This window comes from Typopeltis vanoorti, chromosome 19 (genome assembly GCF_054136105.1).
Source record: "Typopeltis vanoorti isolate ZY-2024b chromosome 19, IOZ_Tvanoo_1.0, whole genome shotgun sequence".
Taxonomy (NCBI): domain Eukaryota; kingdom Metazoa; phylum Arthropoda; class Arachnida; order Uropygi; family Thelyphonidae; genus Typopeltis; species Typopeltis vanoorti.
The window spans coordinates 70,782,685-70,803,811 of record NC_143567.1 but is presented as its reverse complement, the minus strand read 5'-3'; the positions used below and the strand labels follow the sequence as shown (position 1 = coordinate 70,803,811).

Genomic DNA, 21,127 nt, shown 5'->3' with positions numbered 1-21,127 from the left:
CTAGGGTCTCTTGCATTAGCTCACGCTAAGTGTTCGCCGATACTTTATAGTTTACTAGATTCGGCAAGAAACTCTCTGATTCCAATCTTTGAGTTTCTTATTCGGTTTTAAAACTATGTGGGATTTAATATCCCCTTAATTTAAGTAATGTTTTCATTGCCGAAATGAAGCTTATTAGCTCTTTATACTTAAGTAACTTTCTTGTATACTGCTGAATAAATATGGAGAATTTATAAATTCTGAGATCAACGACTAGAGACCACAGATATGTGAGTTCTGAGAAAAATTGGGGGAGTGAACCGATAGCATCAATGGCAGAATCATATGAAAAATGAAGATATTAGAAAGGAACTTGACATTATTAGCATTCAAGAATGTGTAAGCAGAGCTAAGGTGGTATGGTTTTAAACAGAATGGGGAAGAGGAAAGGTTAGCAAAAGAAGTGTTTGATGCCAAGATGGCAGGAAAGAGATCCATAGAAAGACCTAGGTCTAGGTGGATTGTTTCAATCACAAGTGCCTTAGAAGCATGAAATGTTAGATATGACAATATTGGAGTGCTGACAAGTAATAGATTAATTTTGAGGAAAATTGTGGATAGTAGGTTAATAATAATGTAAACTGAATCATGCAGTGTGTCATAGTAGCCTGAACATCTCTTGAAGGTACATATCAGGAAATTAATAATGTATAATTCTATTGTCCCTACTCATTTTAAGCAAGGCCAGCTGATTAAGTTCTTGGGATAAATGTAGCTTCCACTTAACATACAGTTTAGCTTTGCTTGCTGTATCATCTCCATGCAGAATTAGTGAATGAGTATTTAGTAGGTACTGGTTTACACTCATATGAGAATAACTAATGGAATAACTACAGTGGGTTTATTCTTGTGTAGAGGCTTAAGTGCTGTGAGGACATTAAGTTGGAGATTTAATGGATTTTTTTTTTACAACACTCAAAAAGAATTAAAATAGAATTTAATACTTCCTATATTTCGTCCTAGTCGCTAGGACATCTATGGGGATTACAAAAGCAATTAATGTAACATGCACACAAAAACTTACAATACTAAGCCCAACCACGTGGGTGACACTAAAGTCCTGTCTAGGTGGAGCGCCCTCTAAGGGCGGTAGTAGGTGGCCTGGAATGTACGGTGGGACCTCTGGTGACGAGTGTTTCCCAAATCTTCGGAACCTTAATGCAACCATATTTATTAAGATGCCAAGATGGCAGGAAAGAGAAGTTAAGAAATTAAAAATCTTACTTAAAAAAGTAACCTCCTGGCCCCCTGACATCACGAAAAAACTTAAACCTTTCCTCTCCCCCCCCCCGAATATACGGTGTACTAAAAATCCACAAACCCAATTCCCCACTCAGGCCTATAGTAGATGCCACCAATGCACCTTCTTACAGACTGTCTAAACAGCTGGCCAACTCTCTGTCCCCCCTCACCGGAAATTCCGCTTCCTATATAAAAAACTCGACCCACTTTAAAGCCCTCACAGAAAATTTCACCTTGAATAATACAGACATATTAGTAAGTTTTGATATCTCGTCTTTGTTTACCAATATTCTCTTAACTGACACTTTATCTCTTTTAGAAAACGTTTTTCCCTCTGACATCTTAGATCTCTTTTCCTTTGCCATCAACTCTGGGTATTTCTCTTGGAAGAACAAAATCTACAAGCAGATAGAGGGAACCGCCATGAGTTCCCCCCTCTCATCCCCCCTTGCCAATTTCTATATGGAAGATTTTGAAAAACGAGCCATAGACTCAGCCCCACTCAAAACTTCTATCTGACTAAGATATGTAGATAATGTGTTCTCTATTTGGCCTCATGGCCCAGACACGTTAGACTCCTTCCTCAGTCATCTCAATAGCCTACATCCAAGAATCCAGTTTACTATGGAAAAGGAAAAGAACAATTGTTTACCCCTCCTAGACACCTTAGTCACACGCCTGCGTAATGATACACTTGCCTTCACTGTATACAGAAAACCCACACACACAGGCAGATACATTCACAAACTCTCCCACCACCACCCCTCGCAACAATATGGCATCATCAAAACTCTTACCAAGAGAGCCCACAATCTTTGTTCCAGTGGAACCACCCTCACTACTGAGCTTAACCACATACACAGCACTTTCCTCTCCAATGGCTACAGCGAACACAGTATCAAAAAAATAATCAATTCCTCCCCCATTCCCCTTCCCGCTCGTCAACAAGATTTTAAAAATGCCATCACCATACCCTACATCCGTGGCACTTCAGAAAAAATAGCCAAGATACTAAAAAAGTATAACCTACACACAGCATATAAGCCCTACTGCAAACTCGCTACCCTTATTCGTTCTACGAAAGATCAGCTCCCTCCTCTCTCTCTGCCTAGAGTTTACAAAGTACCCTGTTCCTGTAAGCTTGCGTACTTTGGACAGACAGGCAGATCAGCATCCATCCGCCTGGAGGAACACAAGTCGTACATCGTTAAACACAACTATAGCCATTCAGGCTTGGCTGACCATGTTTTGGACACCACCCACAGAGTATCATGGAAGAAAACCACCATGCTCCACCACAGCAAATTCAAGAAAGAGAGACTTTTCTTAGAAGCAGCAGCAGCTCTCAAAAACCAACCAAATCTTAATAAATACGGTTGCATTAAGCTTCCGAAGATTTAGGAAACACTCATCACCAGAGGTCCCACCTTACATTCCAGGCCACCTACTACCGCACTTAGAGGGCGCTCCACCTAGACAGGACTTTAGTGTTACCCACGTGGTTGGGCTTAGTATTGTAAGTTTTTGTGTGCATGTTACATTAATTGTTTTTGTAATCCCCGTAGATGTCCTAGTGACTAGGACGAAATATAGGAAGTATTAAATTCTATTTTAATTCTTTTTGAGTGTTGTAAAAAATCCGTTAAACCTCCGACATAATGTCCTCACAGCACTTAAGCCTCTACACAAGAATTCTAATCATCCATGGAGAAGATTTAGCACGCAAATCCAAGCAATACGGTAAGTCAAAACTACGACTATCTAGACAACTAAATAGGCTGGCCTTTTTAAAAAGATGTCGGGATACAAGAGTGATACCGAACTGTGTTAAAATGAAGATCAATTTCCATTCCGAAAAAGCACTCCATATATATAAACGTTCCAGCCTGGCATTACTATGCGAGCAAATCGCCTCTACTCGTGCTGCCCTCGCGGTGATGAACGCCGCCATTGGCTCCTTACATTTAGAGCTCTCCACCGTTCTTAACCCTGATCTTTGGTCGATTCTCTCTGACATTTCGGAAACTTCTGCACAGAGAGAATTTCAAAAAATAAAAAACAAACACGTCAAGAAATACAGCAACCTGATTAAAGACAAACCACAACCACAAATTCAACTGCTCCAGACAGTAATAAACCTCTCTTCCAAAAGCCTCAACGATGATGGCGTCAGTGCCCTTTGCCTCGGCCGTAATTTTGCCGTCGCCCCGAAAGAAGTGCCGGTGCTCGATGTAATGGTTAACGTCGAACGGGGGATCGGTCGCTTACCGTCAGAGGTAGCCAACAACATCAGACTCGACGTAGCCAACATCCTCGCTGACTCTTCGCCTCCAAAAAGTAACTTATCGTATGACCAATGCATGGCTCTCCTGAAACTACGCAAAGAAAAAAGTATCGTCATCACCAGAGCAGATAAGGGTAATGCCACAGTTGTTCTTAATACCAGCGAATACAATCGTAAAATGAACATTATCCTCCGCGATCGTGCTATCTACATCCCGCTAGAATACGACCGTACAAAAACACAAGTTAAGAAATTAAAAATCTTACTTAAAAAAGTAACCTCCTGGCCCTCTGACATCACGAAAAAACTTAAACCTTTCTGCTCCCGTCCCCCCCGAATATACGGTCTACCAAAAATCCACAAACCCAATTCCCCACTCTGGCCTATAGTAGATGCCACCAATGCACCTTGTTACAGACTGTCTAAACAGCTGGCCAACTCTCTGTCCCCCCTCACCGGAAATTCCGCTTCCTATATAAAAAACTCGACCCACTTTAAAGCCCTCACAGAAAATTTAACCTTGAATAATACAGACATATTAGTAAGCTTTGATATCTCGTCTTTGTTTACCAATATTCCCTTAACTGACACTTTATCTCTCTTAGAAAACGTTTTTCCCTCTGACATCTTAGATCTCTTTTCCTTTGCCATCAACTCTGGGTATTTCTCTTGGAAGAACAAAATCTACAAGCAGATAGAGGGAACCGCCATGGGTTCCCCCCTCTCACCCCCCCTGCCAATTTCTATATGGAAGATTTTGAAAAACGAGCCATAGACTCAGCCCCCACTCAAACCTTCTATCTGACTAAGATATGTAGATGATGTGTTCTCTATTTGGCCTCGTGGCCCAGACACGTTAGACTCCTTCCTCAGTCATCTCAATAGCCTACATCCAAGAATCCAGTTTACTATGGAAAAGGAAAAGAACAATTGTTTACCCTTCCTAGACACCTTAGTCACAAGCCTGCCTAATGATACACTTGCCTTCACTGTATACAGAAAACCCACACACACACACACACACACAGGCAGATACATTCACAAACTCTCCCACCACCACCCCTCGCAACAATATGGCATCATCAAAACTCTTACCAAGAGAGCCCACAATTTTTGTTCCAATGGAACTGCCCTCACTACTGAGCTTAACCACATACACAGCACTTTCCTCTCCAATGGCTACAGCAAACACAGTATCAAAAAAATAATCAATTCCTCCCCCATTCCCCTTCCCTCTCGTCAACAAGATTTTAAAAATGCCATCACCATACCCTACATCCGTGGCACTTCGGAAAAAATAGCCAAGATACCAAAAAAGTATAACCTACACACAGCATATAAGCCCTACCGCAAACTCGCTAAACTTATCCGTTCTATGAAAGATCAGCTCCCTCCTCTCTCTCTGCCTGGAGTTTACAAAGTACCCTGTTCCTGTAAGTTTGTGTACTTTGGACAGACAGGCAGATCAGTATCCATTCGCCTGGAGGAACACAAGTCGTACATCGTTGAACATAACTATGGCCATTCAGGCTTGGCTGACCATGTTTTGGACACCACCCACAGAGTATCATGGAAGAAAACCACCATGCTCCACCACAGCAAATTCAAGAAAGAGAGCCTTTTCTTAGAAGCAGCAGCAGCTCTTAGAAACCAACCAAATCTTAATAAATACTGTTGCATTAAGCTTCCGAAGATTTAGGAAACACTCATCACCAGAGGTCCCACCTTACATTCCAGGCCACCTACAACCGCCCTTAGAGGGCGCTCCACCTAGACAGGACTTTAGTGTCACCCACGTGGTTGGGCTTAGTATTGTAAGTTTTTGTGTGCATGTTACATTAATTGTTTTTGTAATCCCCGTAGATGTCCTAGTGACTAGGACGAAATATAGGAAGTATTAAATTCTATTTTAATTCTTTTTGAGTCTTGTAAAAAATCCATTAAACCTCCAACATAATACAGTGGGTTTAATCATTTCACTATTTTGTCTCTATCTCAGAGACATCTTCAGGAATGCAATGCACATACAACAATAAGTGGAAGCAAATGTACTATTTATGCCTAAGCCTAAAGTCCTATGAGGATCACCTCTTTGAGTGCTGTTGGCTAGTCTTAGCCATTTGGTGTTTCCCAAGTCTTGGTAAGTTTAACACATCCATATTTATTAAGATTAGGCTGCTTTTTTAAATCTGGTACTTATTCTAAAGATAGTCTTTCAAGTTTGTATTTACTGTGATGAAGCATAATGTGATTATTTGTAAAATTATCCAAGACATGGTCTGCTAGACCTGACTGACCATAGTTGTGGTGGAAGATGTATTTTTTGTGTTCATCTAGGTAGATGTTAGGAGATCTTCCAGTCTAACCATAATATGATAAGTTGCAGCAACAAGGAACCTTGTAAACAGCTTGAACAGAGAAGGGAGGAAGTAGATCCTTAGTAGAATGAGAAGGGAATTTGGCTTCAACTGTGGTTTGAAAGCAGTGCAGAAATTATATTTCTCATTTCCCATCTCAACAATATAGTGTCATAAAAACCCCTTCATTAGAGCCTCGAACCTCTTTTCCACCTTCTCATACAGTGGAACTTGCCTTTATTTGCCAAACCTTCTTGTCCAATGGTTACAATACCAAAAATCTACAAATATCTGTCCCTTCTATCTCCTCACATCCTTCTCAACATAAAGATTACAGTAATGTAATCTTTATGTTGAGAAGTTTAGAATCTATTACTATTCTCTATATCCAGGACACTTAGAAAAAACAGCCAGAACTTTAAAGAAATATAATTTCTGCACTTCAAACCTCATTTGAAGTTGACTTCCCTTCTTTACTCTCCTAACAATCCTCTTCTTCTCCTCTCTGTTCCAGCTGTTTATAAATTTCCTTTTTCTTGCAACTTATCATATTATTGTCAGACTGGGAGATATGCTAACATCTGCCTAGATGAATACAAAAAGTACATCTGCAGCCACAGCTGTGGTCAGTCAACTCTAGCAGACCATGTCTTGGGTACTTGCACAGAATCAGATGAAAGGAAAACTATCATGCTTGATCATAGTAAATACAATCTTGAAAGTCTCTTTTAGAATCAGTAGCAGATTAAAAAAAAACAAAAAAACATTCTGATCTTAATAAATACGGTTGTATTAAATTTACCAAGCTTTAAGAAACTTTAACTCTTAGGCCTCCCTGCCCAACTGAGGCTGGTCAACAGCACTGTAGAGGGTGCCCCTCATAAGACTTTCATCTTCATATAGCCTAATTTCATTTCTTTCACTTATTTTTTTTTGTGCAGGTGTTATTACAGTTTTAACAGTGTATTCCTGAAGATGTCTCTGTGACAGATTTTTCACAGAGATGAAATATTGAAATGATTAAACATGCCGTTTATTTCTCTTTGTGCTGTAGTTAGTCCATTAAATTGTATTCTTGTAAAGGTTCTTTGCATCCTTCATGAGATTCAAACCTAACTCTTTCTAATCAAAAGACATTCTTGATGCTGTGATTGAGCTATGAAGACTTCAGAAAGTGGGTGCAGCATGTTGTTAGTGAAATATTATACATAGTAATAAAGTTGACTCTTACTATAACAAAAACCATTATAACAAAGCACTGAAGAGTACCAAGTGTAAGTGCTATTCTAAAAGAAATTCAGTATAACAAATTATTCTCGTGATACCTGCATGTTCACTTATTAGGAGTCAACTGTATGTAGCTTATTTGAATTCAAGGTTAAAATTAGAATGGAAGGATGTACTAGAGTAGATGATTTGATGTTAAATCAGGTGTCAGACAAGGTTATATCATTATTATAATTAACATTTGACCTCCATGGAGTCAGAGACTCATCGTGGGAGGTTCACACTATTGCACACAATGCTCATTCAAATGTGCTTTAAATTGATTGAATGTGTCTACACCCACAACACACTCAGGCAATGCATTGCACTCACCAACCACTCTCCATGTAAAGAACCTACTCTTCACTCCTCTGCTCACACCCTCCTTATACTGTTTCTAGTGACAGCCTCCTGTTCTACCACCTTCTCCCATGAAAAATCATATGAAAAATCTCTTCCATGGCAACCTGATAACAACCCCTGACTAGCTTATATGTCTCAATCATATCCCCACCCCCAGCAACCAAATCTGTGCACAACAATCCATATGAGGCCTGATCAAGGTCTTCCACATCATTGCCATTATCTGATATGATGTCTTCACGATTTGTGCAATGTGGCCCCTGAATTTCAGATCCTTGTCCACCATCACTCCTAGATCTCTCATCTCCTCTATTTCTGTTAAAGGTTCCCCATAAGTGTATACTTTGCATCCCATTGCTTACCATATCTCAAAACCTTACACTTTGCAACACTGAACTGATAGTTCCACTTACCTGCCCATTCATGCAATCTATTTAAGCCCTCCTGTAAGGCCATAACATTCGCTTGACTCTACATTGTTCTCCCCAGTTTTGCATCATCTGCAAACAGCTGCATATCACTAGTTAAACCCATCCCAATATCATTAACATGCAAATTGAACAACAATGGCTCCAAAACTGACCCTTGTGGCACACCACTAGTGGCCTTTCTATTTTGGGATACCATACCCCCATATCTGACAGCCAGTCTCATATACTGTCTCATATGTGATTTATCATCTTAATAGATTTTATAAAGAAAAGCAGTGTTAAACCTGATATTAAATCAGTTCTTTATGCAGATAGTGCTATACTCTTAAATAACATCATCTTCAATTCCTGATATATACCCTCAGAGGGGTTTATGGATGCCATGATAATATTGCATGAAAATTTTACATTATTACTAATTTCCTCCAGTATTATCCAATGTTATATTTCAATCTTCTAAGGCAGTTTGAACTACATTAGTCAATCTAGTTGGTGTATAGGTCTATTTTCTGCCATCCTGGCATCAAACACCCATTTTGCTAACCTTTGCTCACACATTCTTGAATGCTAAGCTGTTAAGTTCCTTCCAGTTACTTTCAGTTTTAATATTATTATACCATTAATGCAATCTGTTCACCCCCCTAATTTTTCTAAAAACTATAATTTCTGTGGTCTTATATCTTTGATCACGTGTTTTATTTCTAACCCAGCTATATTGCATATTTGGTCAAACAGTTGAATGTGATCTCTATAGAGCTAGTGATTTCTTGAATTTTTCTCTTCTTCCTTTCATTTCATTCTGATTAGTCTGAATTTCCCAGGAGACTCTTATAGATCTAAGAAACAACTATATTCCAGATTTGGTTGATGTAACTTGTGGATGTATCTGTAAAGCAGAAGATGGAGAAGAATTTAAGACAGTTTTTTTGGGAGGGGGGGGGTTGTATACTAGTCTAGTTTTTAAAGTAATGGAACTTAATGCTTTCAATTTATCAGTCCTGTCTTGTTGATTGCCTCTGTTGAAAATAACTGGTAAACTGATATTAACCTTGAACCAGGATTACAGCAAGTTAGATTTCAGTCCTAAGGATTCATGTGATAAGAGTACTACTACTCACTGCATGTTGCTGTAATTACAGAGCTTATACTCCTAAAACTATAACAAATTATATTTGAAAGTAAACAATTTCAGGTCATAACTGAAATTATAAACTTGCTATATGATTCTAGATCATCTTACATTTCTGACAAGTTAGAAAACTCAACTAGCTATCCCATTGATAATATGTAAGATATACTTAACAGCTTTGCTTGGTCCAAGCATACTCATGTGATGCAGTATACCCATGTGATGCAACGTACACCAGATTTCAGCTTCAAATATCAAGTGAGACTTGGGTTTCCACTTAAAACAACTGCAGTAATATATCTCCTATATTTAATGCTACTTCTTTTTTTTTTTTTTTTTTTCATTAATAGGGAATATTAGGTTAGAACCTCGTACTGATTTCAGAACAGGAGCTCTACAAATGTTTTCATTCATGGCACAAATGCTGAGCTTATTTCAAGTAATTTGCAGAGAAAAGCATAGAACAACAGATCAGTCCAAAGTTTAAAAAAAATGCACTATTTTGAAATTAATCACATCTTGTGTATGTATTTGTAAACTTTATGTTCTAATCTTATTTTAAAATTCATGAAAATTTTAAATTAACAGGAGCTTGTAGATTCTCTGTGATAATGATTTAATGGTATTCTATACTGATGTATGTATTTTTTCCCCTTCAGCCTTGTGGCTGGTTGGGCAGCATATGCTTCAAACCAGGAAGATGATTATGAGTAAGGTGGTTTCCCGTTGCCTTCCTTGCTGTAAGTATATTTATGACTGTAACTGTGTGTGTTCACAGAACCGGTTTGCCCTATTTTGAGGGATTAAAAACCTGAGATACCTGAAGGAAAACCCTCCACCTCCTTATAAGACTGGTTAACTCACCTTTAGTCGAAAGAGATCAGATAAAGGTTCTCACATCATAGATGGGAATTGAACCCAAATCTTTTCGGCCAAAGGGCTTCGTCTATACCGACTGAGCTGCAGAGGCTTCTTCTATACTGTGATAGAACTATAATATAATATTTATTGATTTCTGGCAGTAGACATGATATACAAATTATGACAGCATACTCTGTACTGGTGAGTATGCTATTTGGCTAGTTGGAGTTTTATGGGGAATAGTAGTATATCTCCTATATTTTTACAGCTGGCAACATCAACTGGCAAGTGTACAACTATGGTAGAATCTACAAATGTCTAGTGATTTTTTAAACAGGAACCTGTCTAAAAAATCTGTCTGGTTTGGAGGGTGTAAGATGCTTGAAATCCATTAACATCATAGCTTGTATATACTTTCATTATGTGCATAACGAAATGAATTTAATAAATGTTCTAATATAGATCTACCAGTGATGTAAGGAGGGGCATTAAATCCTTGTGATAACAAATTAATCACATTTAGCAAGGATTTAAGGTTATGATAATACACACTTGCTGTTTACAATGTTTTTTAATAGTTCAGTATAAAAATCCTGTTTGGCAAGATTCAATCTATACATTTTGCATATATATATTTTCAGGATGCTGTCCTGTTTCATAATACAATTCTCTACAATCTCCATTATGGAGATTTTAATAGAACATTAGATGATGTGTGTAAAGCATCCCAGATGGCTGAAATTCATGATACCATTCTTCGCTGGCCTAAACAGTATGAAACACAAGTTGGTGAACGTGGGCTGAAATTATCTGGTAAGTATTATTGCAATTATAAAATGATAGTTTTACTATTATTGTTATGGAGGCTCCTCAAGGATAATGATTCATTAAGGAAGGACCTCTTCCAGGTTGCATAGTACACAAATAATCTATCACTTTGAAAATGCTTACTGAAGATGCACCCACAAAATCTAATGTTAAATCCTTACTCACTTTCCAGGGTTAACCCTAAATTCTCCTCTGCACCTGCCGTGAGCTGTAAAATCTCACTTTTGTCTTTGAGTCCTTTACCATCTTATGTTTCATTCATCTCCTCTTTTCTATCTATTGCTCAAATTTTGAAGACCACATACCCCTCAGTCTATTCTCATAGGCATCCATAGGTTTGATATTATCTTGTTTACTCTCTGCTAGATCTTTCAACTGTCTCCTCATTTCATCTGAACCCAAGTGTGACTATATAAATTTAAGCCCAGGAGTCAAATGTGGTCTTATCCAAACCTTGTACAGTGGAAGAGTAACTTCCTTATTCCTACAAGTTATTGTTCTCTTCAGCATTGCAGTGATCTGATGTGATGACTTAACTACCTTAGCAATGTGGCTCCTAAATTTAGTATCATCCCTAGATCCTTAACCTTGCACTCCATATAACTAGTTTGTTCAGGTCAGCCTGAAAGGATTCTCTATCAGAAATTTCCCTCATAATTTTAATTATCAGCTTATAACTGTAGATTACTATGGTGACAGCTCCTAACATAATTAATATACAAATTAAACAACAATGGCCCAACTACAGAATCCTGTTGTTGTCATCCTCCTCTTAGACTAGGCATCTATATACCCTATTCTCTGATACCTGTCATTTAGCTGCTCTCCATGTCACAAGCCTATTTTTCATATCAGTTCCTTTGTACAGGGTGTCCCAAAATTCACGCAAGAAGTAATTTTGATAGAAAACAGGTTTTTAATTAAAAATTGTAATTTCTTATTGATTCATAAAGTATACAGTATAGGGTTATGCATGGAATAGCATATCGGGTAAATGGCCTCCACGACTTTGCTGGCACATACGCACTCTTTTGTCGAAATTTTCCATGACCGTTTTGCATAAATGTGGCTGAATTTCGTTATACAGCGCTCAGTTTCCTCCTTCAAGACGTGGGTGGTCGTGGGCTTGTTGGCATAAACCTTAGACTTCAAAAAACCCCAAAGAAAAAAAGTCCAGCACCGTTAAGTCACATGATCGGGGCGGCCAATTCTGATCACCAAAACGGGAAATTACACGACCAGGAAATGACTCATGCAGTAATTGAATTGTTTCTCGGGCTGTATGGCATGTGGTACCGTCTTGTTGAAACCACATGTTGTCCACATCCATATCTTGCAATTTAGGCATAAAAAACTGGATTATCATGTCGCGATAGCGAGCACCATTAACTGTTATTGCCTTACAGCCGCATTTTCGAAGAAGAATGGACCGATGATGCCTCCAGCCCAAAATCCGCACCAAACAGTGACACATTGTGGATGCATTTGTTTCTCAACAATCACTCGTGGATTTTCTGAACCCCAAATGCGACAATTTTGTCGATTAACAAAGCCATCAAGATGAAAATGAGCCTCATCGCTGAAGATGATTTTGTTCGAAAAATAAGCATCCACTTGTTGTTGTTCCATAATCCATTCAACGAACTCTCTTCGCTGTGTGTGTGTGTGGTCATTTTTAATAACCCTGAACTGTCAGCTGTCATGCTTTTTTTTTTTTCTCGTTGGCAACACTTTACCGCACAAATGGTGCTAAATTTAAATCTTGCATGAATTTTGGGACACCCTGTATAACACTTTTCCATATAGAATTCTTTCAAATGCTTGGAAAAAATACTAAAGTATTGTGGTATATCAGTTTTCCTTATTCAAGTATAGTCAGTCTATTGTTAAATGCAAGCCGATTGATAAAGCAAGACATACCTTTAAATCTACCCACCTCTGGATGTAGAGGCTAATTGTTGCTGCTTTTATCTTAGCTCCATCCTTGTATAATGGAATTATCTTAGTTTCCTTCACCTCATTCGGAACTGTGCTTGTGTTGAGATTGAGCTTGGATAAGCAGGTAAAGGTACTACTAATTTTTTTTCATATTCCTTCAGCACTCCTGTGGATACCCCATCCAATCTGACTGCTGTGTTCGAATTCATTTCTTGCAATAACTTTAATGCCTCCAGCTCATCTACTTACTAATATGATTGCTTTCTGAACTCACTAAAGATATTCTTCCATGGTCATTCTACCTTTCATTTGTCACATGATGAAAAAATTCTCTGTAATTTCCTTCTACCTGTAAGAATTTGTAGTCAGATTTCATCTTCCTCACAATAGCTATTATGTAGTCTGCTTTTGATATGGGCCTAGTCATCACCCTTCTCCTGATATTGGAACCATTTATCTAGCTCTTACTTCAAAATCTTTTCATCAATTTTTATTTTCCTAACTAGGAAAGCAGTTCACCTTGGATGGATGACTTATGGGAAAATGAGAGACATATTCAGAAGTGATATCCCTATGAGTCTAAAAAGAAAAGCTTTCAACCAAGGCATACTTCCTGTCTTAATATATTGAAGAGAAACATGGATTTTAACAGAAGCCCTAAACAAAAAGCTGAGAACACCACAACATCAAATGGAGATTAGTATGCTAAAAATAACATTAAGAGATAGGAAGAAAAATACCTGGATAAGATCTCAAACAGGTGTCACGGATATCGTAAAATTCATTAAACAGGTTAAGTGGAGATGGGCTGGCCATGTTGACAGATGCAATGACAGAAGATGAGACTAGAAAAACAGCATAGTGGAGACCGGTAGATGGAGCAAGAAGAAGAGGAAGACCGAGAAGAAGATGGAGGGATGAATTGGAACAAGTTGCAGGAGTGAGATGGATGGGAGAAGCAGTAAACCAAGTGGCCCGGAAAACCATGGGGAAGACCTTCATCCAGCAGTGGTGGACAGAACTTTTTTTTTTTTTTTTTCGTACATTCTTGGACTGCTTCCCAAACACTGCTGTGCAGTTTTTCATGTCATCGCTACTTTGAGCTGCTTTGTTCTTCTGTCATGAGTAACTGCTTATAGTTCCACAGATATATCCCTTTATTTATTCAGAGCTCTCACATGATTTTAACTAGCAGTAGCTAAATTCACTCATAATGATAATTTATTTGCATCTATAAGATTTATCTTTCTATGTAGTTCATGTTCTTTTCAGGTGATCCTGGCCTATAGCAGTGTTCAGCTAAGTATTTTGTACTCTTAGTCTCTGACAGCCTCAAACCCACTGCCTGTATATTGCTCATACTGTCACTATATGGGATGTTTATCCTAGTTGGTTTTAATTCCTTTCATTACTATCTTTCATTCTGATATTATGGAATTCCTACATTTGTGTTAAACCATCTTCCATGACTGAGGAAGATGGTTTAACACAAATACATCAATATGATGTATTTGTGTTAAAATTTAGTACATCATACATCAATATGATGCTCCACAACAATTGAATATAACAATTGAATGTTATTACTATATAACATTCAATTGTTATATAGTAATATAATTATAATAATAGTTATAATTGTGTGTAATAACACACAATATTGAGTATAAATTTTATTTGTGCTATATATATATGTATGTATATATTCCCTTTTGCATATCTAATTTCATCATCATCATCATCATCAAATTCCTGCCATGTACCCTCAAGGGGTGTACAGGATATGACAGTACTACATGAAAAAATTACATCATTACTAACTTCCTATCTACAATTTTCCTCCAAATCAGTCTGTTACTTGTCAAGACTCCAACATTATCAGATCTTATATTTCTATCGTCTAAGGCACTTTGTACCGTATCAATCCACCTATATCTTGGTCTTCCTCTGGGTCGTTTTCCTGCCAACCTGGCAGAGAACACTTGTTTTGCTAATCTTTCCTCTCCCATTCTATTTAAGTGACCATACCATCTGAGATTAGCTCTGCTAACGCATTCCTGGATGCTGACAATGTCAAGTTCTTTCCTAATATCCTCATTTTTAATATGATATTGCCATTGATGCCATCTGTTCACACCTCTAATCTTTCTCAGGACTCTCATATCTGCATTCTCTAGTCTTTGGTCAAGTGTTTTACTTCTGACCCAGCTCTCAGATCCATAAGTTAAAATTGGTTTGAACACAGTCTTGTATACAGCTAATTTAGTGTTCCGACTAATTTCTTTCTTATTCCATATGAATTTATTCAATTGACTTCCCACGATACCAGCTTTGCTGATTCTGTTGTCTATTTCTATATTTAGTTTACCATCTTCAGTAAAAATTGTGCCTAAGTAGCTGAAATGTTTTACTTGTTCCACAGGTTCTCCATTCACAACACAGTTGACATTTTCAATGATTCTGCCTATTTTCATTGTCTTTGTCTTTTTATTGCTGACCTTCATACCATATCTATTACAACAGCTATTCAATTTAGTCAGAGAATCTTGCAGACTTGTAGCGGATTTATTTAGAAGTATAACATCATCTGCATAAAGCAAAGAGCTGACATTAACATCTCCAATTTTGATATCAGGTTTAATACCACATTCCTTCATAATGTGATCCATATAGATAATGAATAACAGAGGGGATAATGTACATCCTTGTCTCACACCAGATTTAACATTAAACCATCTTCCTGTACTTCCTTCAATTCTAACTGCTGACTCACAACTCAAATAAAGACTAAGTACTGCTTGATATAATGCCACATTGACACCATATAACTGCAGCGTATTGAATAGCTTCTCTCTTGGCACCTTGTCATATGCCTTTTCCAAATCGACAAAACTTAAATACAGATCTTTGTTATATTCCCATGCTTTCTCGACTATTTGTCGTAAAGTGAAGATCTGATCCTGACAGCCTCTATTTGGCCTGAATCCAGCTTGTTCTTCACCAAGCTTTTCTTCCACAATTCTTCTCAACCGTTTCTCAAGTATACTTGCATAGAACTTGCCAGGAACACTCAGTAGGGAAATACCTCTGTAATTCTCACATTCAGTTTTATTTCCCTTTTTATATATGGGTACTATGAGAGGTCTACTCCAATCATCGGGAATTCGTCCCTCTGTCCAGGCTTTCTGAACTATGCAGTGCAGCCACTGTAAGACTCTTATACCACCATACTTCAGCATTTCTGGTCGAATATCATCTACTCCTGCTGCCTTTCCACATTTCAAGCCTTTGATGGCTTTTTCTACTTCAAGTATGGATATGTATTCCTGACTGCATGCCTGGTCAGTGTTTTTTATCACTGTGCTGTCATCACTGCTTGTTTCATTTAGCAGTTTTTCAAAGTAATTACTCCATACTTCAAGGATATCTTTTTCTCCTGTTTTCATTTCACCTTTATCATCTCTAATTCCTTTTACAGCACGCTTTCCTCCATTCCTAAGCTTCTTCAACAACCTCCAGAATATTTTGCCACCTTCTTGATATTTATTTTCTATATTCTTGCCAAAGTCCTCCCATGACTTTTGTTTAGCTAGTTTTACACACTGTTTAGCTTTCTTACATTTGTCTCTGTATTCTGTAAGAGTAAAAGCTGACTTATTTGCCAGGAACTTTTGATATGCTTTCTTCTTTTCCTTCACTGCCTCTTTAACTTCCTGTGTCCACCAGGGAGTTCTGATTTTTTTATCTTTGCACACAACCTCACCACATGCCTCTCTGGCAGAATCAATCAATGTTTCCTTCAGAGTTTGCCACTGAATCACCAAGGTTTGATTCCTGTTCTCAAACTCTTTCATTTTCTTTTCAATAATATTTCTGTATTTTAGTCTACAGTTTACATCTGAGAGCTGCTCAACTTTTATTCGCTTTAAAACTTTCTTACATGTTATTCTTTTCAATATGAAATTCAATTTTATCCTGCTCAAGACTAAATAGTGATCACTTCCAATTTCAAATCCTCTGTACACTCTGGTGTCCTGCACCAGGGAGAAAACATCACTATCAACAATAACATAGTCAATGAGACTTTTCTTATTCCTAGCCTCTTCTCTCCATGTGAATTTGTGCACATTTTTATGTTGGAACATGGTGTTAGTAATAACCAGTCCATGTCCTGAGCAGAAATCCAACAGATATTTGCCATTATTATTAGCTTTGCTCTTTTCTCCAAATTTCCCCAAAATATTTTTGTATGTCTCACAATCATTTCCTACTCTACTATTTAGATCCCCAACAAGGACCAACTTTTCCTTTTTCATTGTGTCAGTTGCTTTTTCTAAAGCCTCAAAAAATTCCTCCACTTCTACCTTAGTAGAACCTTCTGTGGGACCATAGGCACAAATAAGTCTCATTGTCCAGTTCCCCATTCTCATATTTGCCCACATTACTCTACTTGAGACTGACTGCCATTCAAGAAGATTAGCCTCATATTTTGTGTTGAATACTATGGCTACTCCTTCTTTTCCTTGATTGTTATTGCCTGAATATAACATTTTGTATTTATTGCTCAGAAAGATCTCACCAGTTTTGGTCTTTTTTTTGTTTCAGTCACCCCTATTATGTCGATCTGGTACTTATCTAATTCCTCAGCTAGCTCCATTTCTTTGCCATTCAGGCTTCTTACGTTGATAGTACCGATCTTTAACTCTGGTGATGTTGAGTTGGGGTTTGTTTTCAGATTTGTTCCAGTAGCTGACTTTTCGCTGTTCGCCCTGGTTCCCTGGCGAAAACAACGGGGCCTTGTTTAACAGGGCGACGCCCCAGCCGGCATGAAATTTTGTCATGTTGTACCATCATTTTTTATTTTGGTTTAACCAATAAGAATACAATTTGGTCGGCTAAATCCCAAATTGCCAGCCCATCCTCGTTCGTTCAGTATCAAAGTAGATACTCAACAGGGTGCACCACGAGAAGGTGAGGATTGGACATTAGGTCAGAAGCCCTGGTCGGTTCTCCGCATTCCTTTAAAGGCTATGTTTAGGTCTCCTCTCAGTTATACAGCTTTGACCCTTAAGCACCCCGCATATCTAATTTCTTAATTTTAACATTGGAGCTTGGCCTTACTGGATCAATGTAGCAAATTCTTCCTTGTTTTTGTCACATATTTTGTACTGTAAATTGTTGATTTAAGTTATTATGTTGGATGCTGACTTCTGATGATAACACTGATATATATATATCAGTGTTATCATCATGTGTAGAAATATAAACACTTAATAGCTAATAAAGTAGTTGATTTTATCAAAAAGAAAGGTATAATTTACTTAAATATAAAGAGCTAATAAGCTTCATTTCGGCAATGAAAACATTACTTAAATTAAGGGGATATTAAATCCCACATAGTTTTAAAACCGAATAAGAAACTCAAAGATTGGAATCAGAGAGTTTCTTACCGAATATAGTAAACTATAAAGTATCGGCGACACTAGCGTTAGCAAATGGAATTGATCCTAGTACGTAGTACGATACCGGACGACTCGTTGCAAAGGTGGGGGAAGTTCAGATCGCTATTCTTAGGTATTTTCCATAATGTAAAAACACATTTCCTAGGAAATGTATGCTGTTATTACATTATGGAGGGAGGTAACAGCATAGGAAATGTGTTTTTACATTATGGAAAATACCTAAGAATAGCGATCTGAACTTCCCCCACCTTTGCAACGAGTCGTCCGGTATCGTACTACGTACTAGGATCACTTGCATTTGCTAACGCTAGTGTCGCCGATACTTTATAGTTTACTATATTCGGCAAGAAACTCTCTGATTCCAATCTTTGAGTTTCTTATTCGATTTTAAAACTATGTGGGATAAAAGAAAGGTATAAATTATCTAAATTACCATAAAGCTCATTGGGAAAGTTGAACATCTAAACCATTCACAAAGACCTTTTTATTTCTGATACTTCATTCCATTTTGTACACTTCCCTTAAAATCTGTTTTAAGAAAGTTCCATATTATAATCCTTGGTAGAGCAATTTGCTGTTTTTGGATAACAGATGGTTCAGTTAAGTGGTATTGTACCAGAAGTCACTTAACACACTATGACCATTTAAGGTTGGCTAATTGAATTTCATTCATTTGAAGTCCAGATAATTGAAAGATCCCTGTGTATGTAGATTATTACATACAGCCTACAGGAATACAACAACTCTCACTGTAGAAAACTTAGGAATGGGATAACAGGAACATCTTATTCTAGTGAATTTCTTTAGCAGAACATTCAGGCTTTGGTCAGAAATTTTCACAATACGGGCAAGTTTGTCATGATGGAGTTTGCTATAGTGAGATCTTGTTTTATTTATATTTGCTGATTAATGTTTTTATTGAGAAACAACTATACACATCTGAGAATAATTAATTTCGGCATTTATTAATTGTTTATATTGTTTTCATATGTAAAATGATAATTATTTATTAGAACTTTAATAATTTATGTTAGTGAATGGTAATTGCCTCAGAAAATATGTATTTACCCATTTTTTCAAATCTCCCTTTACATTAAATAGGTGGAGAAAAGCAGCGGGTTGCTATAGCCAGAGCCATTTTGAAAAACTCTCCTATTTTAATTTTTGATGAGGCAACATCTTCTCTAGATTCTGTTACTGAGGCTGTAAGTTAATTTTTATTCTTTTATGTTTAAAAGAATATGTAATTTGGTTTGGTTGTTGAAAGCTGTATGTATGTGTGTCAGGTTAGCAGTTAAGTTGTTGGAGAAGCTTGTGAGAATTAGGATCCAGAATTGGGTTGACAACAATGGTATTATCTTTGATGGACAGCATGGATTTGCCAAAGGGAGGTCATGTTCAGTACATACTAATTACAATAAGGTGACTGCTTCTTTGGACAGAGGAGAAGGATACACAGTAATATACTTAGATTTCGCAAAGGCTTTTGATAGATTATCGCATGATAAGTTGATAGTCATACCAGAGCAGATGGGGTTGGATATTAGATTGGCTATCTGATAGGTATCAACAAGTTGTGTATGGGGGTGGTGGGGGGGCGAGTGGTGTGCCTCAGGGGTCTGTTTTAGAGCCATTGCTGTTTAACTTGTATATTAATAATATTGGTGAAGATTTGGATGGAAATATTCAGTTGTTTGAAGATGATGCAAAGTTGCGACAAACCATGAAGAGTAGAAAAGATGTTGTGGCCTTACAAGAAGACTTGAATAAATTGAGTGATTGGGAATGGGGATGCGAGTTCAATGTTGCAAAATGTAAGATTTTAAAATTTGGAAAACAAAGTTGGGATGCAGAATTTATGCTTGGTGAGGATATATTGTTGGAGGTGGAGGAAATAAGAGATCTGGGGGTGATAGTGGATAAGGATCTGAAATTTAGGGGGGACACATAGCCAAAATTGTGAAGACAACACAAAGGCTGCTGGGAATGATGCAGAGGACACTGGCTTGTAGAAGTAGGGAGATTTTTGTTCCATTGTATAAGGCTTTGATTAGGCCACTTATAGAATCTTGTGCCCAGATTTGGTCACCTGGTTTTCAGAAGGACGAAGAGATGTTGGAAAGGATCCAGAGGCAACTAAGGTAGTTTCTAACCTCTGGAATGTCAAGCATGAGGAAAGATTGAGAAGATGTAACTTGCAGAGTCTGGTGGACAGGAGGAATTGGGGGGGGAGATATGATAGTGACCTACAAGTTGGTAAGGGGTTGTTATAGGATCAATGCTGGAGAGATTCTCCAGAAAATAGTGGGAGATCAGGGTAGAACCAGAGGTCATCCCTGGAAACTGTATAAAGAGGGTGTGAGTAGGGGAGTGAGAAGAAGGTTTTTATCATGCAGAGTTGTGAATGATTGGAATGCCTTGCCTGAGAGTGTGGTGTCTACAGAGAATTTGAGTGTGTTTAAAGCACGGTATGATGAGCTTTGTGTATGATAAAAGGATCTCCCAGATGAGTCTTTGACTCCATGGGGTCTTGGGTAATAATAATAATAATTCATATGAGGGGTGCTTAAGGGTCAAAGATGCATAACTGAGAGGAGACCTCCACATAGCCTTTAAAGGAATGCAGAGAACTGACCAGGGCTTCTGACCTAATGTCCAATCCTCACCTTCTCGTGGTGCACCTTGTTAGGTATGTATGTACCTGGATACCGAATGAACGAGTTGGGCTGGCAATTTGGGATTTAGCCGACCAAATTGTATTTTTATTGGCTTAAACCAAAATACAAAATGATGATACAACATGAAAGAATTTCATGCCATCTGGAGTGTCGCCCAGTTGTTTTCTCCAGGGAACCAGGGCAAACAGCCAAAATTCAACTACCGAACAAATCTGAAAACACACCCAAACTCAACATCACCAGAGTTCA

General features: G+C 37.8%; 1 protein-coding gene across 1 annotated transcript in view; it reads left to right on the top strand.

The window, feature by feature from the left end:
- The window catches only part of ABCB7 (ATP binding cassette subfamily B member 7), a 211,508-nt gene that overhangs the window by 181,180 nt on the left and 9,201 nt on the right, over window positions 1–21,127 (top strand). The window contains exons 13-14 of the mRNA XM_090408836.1: window positions 10,614–10,785; window positions 19,302–19,405. Coding sequence (XP_090264962.1) covers window positions 10,614–10,785; window positions 19,302–19,405 — 276 coding nt within the window. The remainder of the gene's footprint in view (window positions 1–10,613; window positions 10,786–19,301; window positions 19,406–21,127) is intronic.